At 42.5% G+C, this 9280-nt stretch overlaps 1 protein-coding gene across 1 annotated transcript; it reads right to left on the bottom strand.

Annotated features, from left to right (window-relative positions):
- Positions 1-779: 779 nt before the first annotated feature.
- On the bottom strand, positions 780-7523 carry LOC104407385 (nuclear receptor-binding protein-like; the record flags this gene model as incomplete). Its single annotated transcript, XM_010016656.1, has 6 exons — positions 780-803; positions 4760-4854; positions 6159-6199; positions 6710-6799; positions 6916-7017; positions 7401-7523. Coding segments are annotated over 6 exons (475 nt in total), but the record flags the coding sequence as incomplete, so codon positions are not given.
- Between the last annotated feature and the right edge of the window lie 1757 nt (positions 7524-9280).

Here is a 9280-nt window from a genome sequence, read left to right as displayed (position 1 = left end):
TACAAATTGTAGCACTAAAGTCCTTCTCTAGCTCCCACCTCAGCTCAATTCCCTCCTCATATGCACAAGTCTCCCTAAAAATAGAGCTTTGTCTGGGGAAACATAAACAGTAAACCTTACTTCACAATCAGGGACCCATTTGAACAGGATGTCTCTCTGGCCATCAGGAGCCAGACACATTCACCGAAACATTCATCTTAAAAAAAAAACATCTAAGGAGTTAAAACTACAAGCAAGCAATTGGATAGCCAAGCACAAAGCAAAGGCTAGTCCAGGTTTGGTGCCCAGCCAAGTCTAGAAGAGCAGTAGCAGGAAAGAGCCTAATGTACGTGGAAAGTTCAGCTGGGAAGAGCTCAGAGCAATGCATCCACTTGGCTTGACATGCAGGAGCCAACATGCACTAGAGTCCATGGGCTAGCACACTCTAAGAACGAGGAGAGGAAGACAACTAACAACCAGGAGACTTCACAAAGGGCAGTGCTCCCTCTCTGTAAGGCAGTGGCTGGGAGCATGAGGAACAATTTGTATCCCAACACAGAATGCAGGGTCTGAAAGTAGAATGCATCTAAGCCATAGAATTTTACATACCAGCTGCCTTACAGCAAGGGAACACTGCATGAATAATTTAGAGAGAGTGTGTATGTTTGTGTGTGTTACAAATACAGATACACACACACACATATATATATAAAAATATATATATACACACACACAAGTAGAATAATGTACATTACATATATAGTGATAGTCACATCACAGGAGCGGAGAAGTTTGCTCACCATTAGCAAATATCCTATGAAAGACTGTTGGAAACAGAGCAGCCCGTAAGCGGGAAGTAAAACGAGATAGAAGTCAATGAGTTGATGAAACAGCAAGCACTTAACATTGATAGAGACAGCTAAGTCAGAATCATGGCAAAACATGGACAAGAATGAGAATCTGGCCCTGCCTCCAGTCACCTTTTTAAAATAAATTTATCTGAGAAATACAAGTGTTTCTTAACTGAGAACCAGACTGGGCAAGGGAGACAAGACACCTCTGACCAAGTAGAAGATGACAGTCAACTCGGACACTAAGCAGCTGGAAATTGTTTTCTTCTGTGAGTGGTCTACAGTCACTTAGCACCCCCTTCTGCAGACAGCTACCTTTCTCTACATTCCAGCATGGATCTCAGCAGCAGAATCCATACTTACATACATGGCCACATAATTTAATAGCAGAGTTAAGACCAAGTAAGACTCAAGTCTCCTGGCACCTTGGCCTGGAACTGAAAGGAGACTCTGGACTGACTGCAATTATAATGAATCTTAGAGGTCCAGTGTGTTGAAGGCAGGAAAGCACACACCTCGGCCAAATGCCTAGAGGCACTATTTGCAAATACACTAGCACAACACTGAGTGTCCTCCTGTGCTCTACTGGAAGTCTCATCCAGCACATGGTAGTACATTGTCATGTCTCAGGAGCACCAGAAGACATTACAAGACACTCCAATTTGAGGCTTCAGTTACGTTGGGGCACTCCAAGAGCTGCCCAAAAGGATTTTAATTCAACACCATCATCTCTTTCCATTTGTGACTGGTTCTTAACACTCCCAATAAGCATCACAAGAAACATCTCCCAACATTACTTAACACAAGCAAGCAACAGCATCAAACACCCTGTCTGAACACAGCTTTTCACACTCAGAGTACCTTTGCCCTGTAACGGTAAAACATCTTGCAAATGCTCCCTTTGCAGGCCCACTTGTTAGACAATACAGATATGCACAGATGCAACATGGTGTTGGTATGTGGATCCTGTGGAAGAGTACACAGAAAACAACTTGGACCTCTCAAAAGGAATGTTTTCATCTGACCACAACTCCAGAAAGCAGCTGGGACGTTCCAGACTCTGGGAACAGCAGTTGTATGAACTGTAAGCATTTTTCTTACCCTCATCACAAATCCTACAAAGCTCCCCACTCACTTGACCCTTAAATCTACTAACCCTGCATTTTATGGCACTAAAAGAAAAAAGTTAGTAAATTAATGGATTATAAATGTCTTTTGCATTCAAGCAGTATGAGAAATCCTCTCTCTTTCCCATTCCCTTTTTCTTCCACAGATGACCCCCAGCATGTAAAGATTCCAGCCCTCTTTCCAAAACTCAGTGCAACAGTAACAGCAACAGCCTGGTACTAATCTCTGTCCTACCTGCAGTGCACAGATGACTCTAGAAACAAAAGAGACTGATCCAGAATTACATGCAGAACAAGAAAACAGTGGTCAGTCCTGCTAGCGCACATGCTTCTGCAGTCTGAAGCAGTAATGAGTGATAGGCAAAAGAGCTGCTCCCACACCTAAGCAGGTGTTACAGGAACAAGTACCAGCCATTTCTGATGTGAAAAAAGTCACAGGCAACACCTGTGTCTAGCACTTCCTCACCTAGCAGACAGAAGGATGTTTTGCAGAATGCTAGCAGCTTCCTTTCCCCAGATTTTGCCCCACATTCAGCAAGTATTCTCTTTGCTTAAAGTAGAGGAAAGAGGAGCTTTCAGGAACATAGCCCAGAATGGTGCTGGGGACAGAGACAGTATCAAAGAGCAGATCATAGTGCACTGAATCATTGTTTCCCTGAAATCCATGAGAATTACTGCCCCACTTCTTTTAAGTAAACACAGGAAAGCTTTCAGATACCAGACAGTTGTAAGAAATAACTACATGAAGTACTAAACATGGGCCTAACATTGTCACTGACCCCAAAGCAACTACTGCTCTAGGGCCCGAGCATGAGAATAGCCTGTCAGGCTACTGCAGTCAGCAGTACTAGAAAATCTCAAGCTCAAATACAGCCAGCAGTTCTGGTGACACAGTTTTGACTTTTCTAGCTGGTTGGGCACTACAGGAGTAAGAATACATTCTGCAACATGGGCAACTTTGATTCCAGCCTGCCCTGGAGCCATAGTTTTCACATGCGGAGGACTCTTCTGACTACAGGTCTACTCATGCTCACTTCCTTTTTTAAGGACCAGTATCTCCCAGAAAAACCACTTCACTTCTGAACACAAAGCAAGCAAGGCAGCCTACAGCTGTGGGGTAGGAGAGAGTTTGCTCAGGAACAACTGCAGTTAAGCACTGTTCCTGCACAGGCACACTTTCAGCATATGTCCTCTCCTTGCTGACTATACACTCGTTATAGCACACAGCTACCCATTAGTCTTTGAAAGAACACTTCAATCTAACTGCCTCTGTCTCTCCCACCATACCTAACAGAAGTAAAGCTCTGTGGAACTGGAGAGAGCACACAAAGGTGTAAGTCTGTTGAGGCAACTGAAACCCACGCTCAAAGAGCCAACATTCTTCTAGGCAACCTCTGAATGGTATCGCTAGGAGCCTGAACGCTCTTGAGAATGTTACGTTTGTTGATCTGCAGAACCTCCCTCTGGTAAAAAGCCAGGGCTCTAGACACCAGCTTCAAGCTGTTTGTTTCTACAAAGTGCTGGCTACCAACCAGAAAGATTGCAGCTGTATAATACTTTTAAACTAAACTAGGAAGAGAAGAATCTCTTACACACTCAAGTCTACAATTGCCTTCCCTTAAGTGGCCTGAATTGAACGCCAGGGAGCCAGTTTTGCTTGCCAACATGCAGGTATCATATGTACATCACTCTTAGAAATTTCTCCCACCTGGACAAAGTCAGGGAAAGATGACAAAGCAAATCCCGTGATGCCTGTGTGAAGAGGAAGTCATCAAATCTACAGGCAGATAGAGAACTTCTGCTCTGACTCAGGCTCCCTGCATACAAGCATGTATCGGAGGTTTGTTAAAGAGAAGAGAAACCCCAATTCTGGATCAAAGAGACAGCACAAGAGTTCTTTGATACGAAAAGCCACAGAGGTCTGCAGTTTATGAAGAGAGGCTATTTTTAGATGACAGGTGAAGCAGAGTGTTCTCTCCTGTACATGGTCATCATCATACCAAGAATACACACAGACAAAAGCCTACAGGACAGCAAGTGTACACTCCTTAGGTTTGAGAATACCTGCAGAAGTTGGACAACAGATAATAAACTGTCACTTGGAAGGTTATGTCAAAGTACAACATTGTTACTGCAGACAGACTTTTAGAGACATAGGAACAGCAAAGGTGAAAAAACACTTGTATGCAAGGATGCACTGCCAGAAAAATCACTTTTCACTTATGAAATAAAACACTTTAGCACAGGGTGGCTGCCTGAACAGAGCACATTTTTGCCAAACAGGCCCAAGACAAATTAGCGTCCTGAAGTCCAGGCCAAAGTGAGGGATGCTGGATGAGGATGCCAAGACATGTAGCTTGCTGCAGCCAGAACCTATGAGCTTGATTGTGTTTGCTACAAGAAGTACTCATGTGGCATCAGTGGACAGCTCTCCAGACAGCTCTGCAAAGCCTTACAACACTGGGAAGAGAACTCTGGGTGTATTAACATGAAAAAGACTGCAGAGCAGTTTTTGTGCATACAAAGCTCAGAAGTTTCAGCACCATTTCTCAGGTGAGTCCCTTGAGACCAGAAACCGAGAAAGGAGCCACCAGAAGAAACAGTATCCAGTATCAGTCCTTCCTGCACCTGAAGGTGATCCAACCAAAAGTGAATTTTACTACCAATCCCTGGCACAACTGATGCAGAAGTGGAGCAACATGTGTATGTACATGCCTATCGTGTCAAATAACACTGGAAGGATTAGACGCTTTTTTCTGTTTGAGCCGTTTGTCTCACAGGGGTCATTCCAACAAGCCTTACCTGACCCAATTTTGATCAGTCCGTTGTGCTGAATGAAGATGGTGTCGCAGGTCAGGTTACCATGAATGATTGGGGGATCACAGGAGTGGAGGTAGCTAGAGATACAGAACAGAGCACTAGTTAGGAGGCCACCAAGGCTAAGGCCAGAATCCTTCCCTTCATCCCTTCCCTGCCTCAAGAAGCATCAGAAGAGAACAGACGGGCAAAGGGTATATGCTAGGGACTTACAATAGTAGTGATGTACAACTAAGTGACTGTACAGGAGCCTCTAGGCTAGGAGTAAATAATGAAAATTAAGCTATTGTCTCTAATGAAAAATCTCTAAAACATGGGTGGAAAAAAGAAAGCTTTCTCTGATCAGTTCCCAAGAAACCCAGGGTACCAGGGGTAAAGAAACTATTTCATCCATCGTAATACTGCTAGGTGGGTCCTGAAACCACTTTGGTGCTTTACACCAAAAATAGCGGATCCTTAATCTGACCCTACTCACAGGGCATCAAAAAGGTACTCTGTGTTGTACAAACATGATTGGTCGTGTTTTCCAGCAGGCACAAATAGAGCTTGCCAGTGCTGGGGTCCCAGGTACACTTAAAGCTACCTGATTTTGCACCTCAGCCTGCTTGATGTTAGCAGCCAGCAAAAATAAGGACTGTCAGCTCCCAGAAAAGCTTGTTAGAACCCCAGCTATTCATCAACAGCTATATTTAGCCAAATGGCAACAGAATTTTCTCTATGGAGTGGGAGTCATGGTAATATATCTGGGTTACTGTTTTTCCGAGGCTGCTGTTAGCTGCACACCAACTCTGGCTCAGGTAGGGAAGAGTCTTTAAATCCAAAACAAAACCCCCACATCGTATTCAACTGTGTTGCAGCAAGATGGCTGCAAAAGACCTGCATCACCAAGAAATGTACAGATCCACATACACTTCTAACAGTACTGCACCACAATAATTATGAAGCCACTGCATGCTACAGGACTGCAGCCTGCCAAGGCTAAGAAAGTTTTCCTCACTCAACCAGAATTTGAATTATTTGAGACTTCTCTGTAACATCCTCTTGGATGCAGGTTATAAAGTTGGATACTCTGGAGAGTTCCCTAATGCTCAACTCCCATACTCACAATCAATTGCAACTGTTGGATCTAAGACCTATATTGCACCTGTTTATTTTTGAGGCTTCTATATTGTCCAACTAAAGACTGGGATTGTTATAGGAAGTGCAACTGACACTCTGCAGACTGGGGCTGGGATAAGAATCAGGCTGGGTGACTGAAAGTGCTCTCCAGGCTCCATTCCATGAAGTTTGCTAATATTTGGCAGCATGTATGTTTACAGCTTTTAATATTCCAGCACAAGAGAAGCTACCCTGAAACAGATGGCTAGATCAGTAATTCACATACCTGAGAGCAGAGAGGATCTGGGTACACCATCGCTTCCAGGCCTACAGACACAAGAACAGAAAGAATAAAAGTAATTCAAGGAAGAGAAACTCATCCATAGTTCTGTGATTCATAGACCATTCATATGAAGGAATATATGCTCCATTCTGTGGCATCTTAACTCTTACTCAGTACAGGCATGTAGGAAGTAAGAATTTAAAGGATCAGTACTCATGCTCAGTTTAGTTTCTACATATTCATATAGATCAAGAAACACACCTCCTCTCCTAACTCCTCCCATGTACAGACCTCTTCCCTCTCTTCTGTATGCACACATGGAAAGGGACATGCCTTTCACACCATACATATGAAGCTGCAGAAGTTCTGGAAACAAAGCAAACAGCACAGAACAGCTGTCCAAGAGAACCTGCAACTAAACTAGCTTACAGTAATAAAACAGAATTGCAGCCACGTGTTATCACCAGGTTGCCTTTTCATCAGGATTCTCTGCCGAACGAGTTTTCCAGAGGCTGATGATACTAAGTTAATCAGGCACACATGACAAGAGTTACCTTTTCATTCATAGTTTTGTGGTTTTTCTTTGTCTTCTTCAGGAACTGTTTCAAGCTCCCTGAAGACATATATTCAGTGATGAAGATCACCTGTAGAGGCAGTACAAGACATTACTTTCTGCTTCCCATATTACCTACAGGACATACCTACAGTGAGAAAACTCACCTACAGTGACAAAACTCAACAAACTGTTTGCTTTACTTACCCTGGCTTTATTCTCCTTCACATCAGCCCAGTATTTGTGAAACTTCACAATGTTCAGATGTTCCAGCTGAATTAAGTTGTCAAACACCGCTTTAACTTTCTCCTTAACATCAGAAAGACAAAGACACATTGTATCAGAGACTGCATAAGCCTGTATCTTACCTTCTTCTTGGGTCCCTTTAAACAACACTGCACACTTCAAACTCCATGTTAAGAACAAACAACAACAGATTTCACTTTATACTGTACCAGAGCTGAGCATGGTTTGATCGCCAAGACTAAACTGACAGAAGAGGCACATGGAAATAGCATGACAGCTCTCCATTGCATTTTCTGCCCAGGCCAGGCTTAAGCTGAATTTGCTACATTTTAGCAGCACAGCACTCTGAAGCCAGCCAATAATCCACATGAAATGTCATTAATGTCTATAATCCCACCCTGGTGCAAGGTGTTTTCCACATCTTGTTGGGAAACACATCAACTTACTTCCTGAAGCTTAAAGTTCTTCCGCTCAGAAAATTGAACCTCATTCCAAACAACTTCCACACCTTCCTCTGTATCCATGGCCAGGTAGGCACTGTCAATCCCTGGGACATTGCGTTGATTCACCTGTGTGGGAAGGATGGAGACAGATGAGAGTTCTAAGCCAGCAAGACAAGATCATTACCATATATCCTTCATTTGATTATTATGAACTTTGCTCATTAACTTTTAATTAAATGAGCGTTCTAGGACAGTAATGTGCACACACACTTCAGGAATGGGACGTACCCAAATGTGAGCATATTGTAGTCCATGTAAGCAGCAAGCCCTGGGCATGTTTGAGGAAAAACTTTTGCACAAAGGCTGGTTTGTAGTAAAAGCTGGTTTTGGCAACAGTATTTCAGAATTTTCTTTTATGATACCCAAAGTTCATTTAACCACAAAGAAAACCCTCCAACCATACGAAAGGGATAAAAAAAAAAATCCCAAGAACTCAGACACCACTTTCTGGATGAATTTTCTGAAACATGATGAGATTCAAAATTCAAGTAAGGAAACTGATCCAAGCAGAGACAAAGAAAGGGATTGCTGGAAGTTGGGAGAAGACTTAGAAATTGATTATACAATCAAAACTATTACAATGATTTCTTCCATTAATAAGTGCAAAAAACTAAAAATAAACAGTCAATCCAGCACAAGTGCAAGTACATCTACACCTGGTATCAAAGACACAGATGAACACTAAGAAAGCAACAAGGTAAGGGGATGAGACCTGACAAAACAAGAGTTTAAAGCCTAGCACAAGAATAGCTAGGGCAATGGAAATACTTAATACTAAAAGACATGAGTAAATACAACATGAACAGCACTCCCAGCAACAGAGTTTACCATAACATAGTTTTTCCTTAGGTATGTAGCAGAATCCAAAGATGCAAAGATCACTTTCAGCTGATCTAATTCTCCTCTTGAGGTAGAAGTTAATACAGAGATTTGGCTAGCAAATCCAGACTCCACTTCCACTACCTCAAAGTGCTGGCCATTTCATAACTTTTCCTACTCATACTGTCTCACCTGTGCTTCCCTCACAAGGGACCATTTACTGGAAGCTTCTCACCATATATAAAGGCTTCCTCAAAAAATCCTGTGGCCTTGGCAGCCACTTTCACACAATCAAATTTACTCTATTTCACTTACAGTGTTATACTAATGAAAACTGATGTAAATGTTCTGCCGCGTACAACACTTAAATTAAACACTATACTACAGGAAATAACTGCTGATAATACAAGACTAATAAAACTAATGAAGAAACCAGTTTCCAACAAGTAATGCTTTTAACTCTGCGGTAGGCTGGGTACAGACTCAAAGCATCCAGCTGACCATACTGAAATGCAAAAACTCTAAGACTTATATTTGTAAAAAAGCCTCTGCTGTTTCTTTACAAGAAGGTGAGTACCAAGAACTACTTGTAGGTTACAGTAACAATCAACTAAACTTGAGCTCTTAATATAATGCAGAATGTTAGACAAGGACTAACACAGCGACGGGGCATGTACACAAGAGAATCATGAGCAGAGAAAAAGAGTCCACTGAGACGATGTGTTTATTGTACAATATCAAATTTAAAAGTTTGCATTATAAGCATCTGTTCACTGGATACTAAACTGGGAGTTGCTGTTGACTCTCTCAAGGGCCAAGAGACCTTGCACAGAGGCATGTCAATAGATGGGAGCACCAGGCAATCATCAACAGCATGAAAAGGATCAAAAAGAAATGCTGGATTGTGCACCTCTGTTGGAGTAATGCTGGGCACAGATGTTTGCACAACTGAGTGAGGGGGATCATGAATGACTTTGTCATATTTAGTTACAGCAGCTTAGGCT

Source organism: Nestor notabilis, unplaced genomic scaffold, assembly GCF_000696875.1.
Source record: "Nestor notabilis isolate BGI_N333 unplaced genomic scaffold, ASM69687v1 scaffold35236, whole genome shotgun sequence".
NCBI classification, from domain to species: domain Eukaryota; kingdom Metazoa; phylum Chordata; class Aves; order Psittaciformes; family Psittacidae; genus Nestor; species Nestor notabilis.
This window is presented reverse-complemented; position numbering and strand designations above follow the sequence as displayed.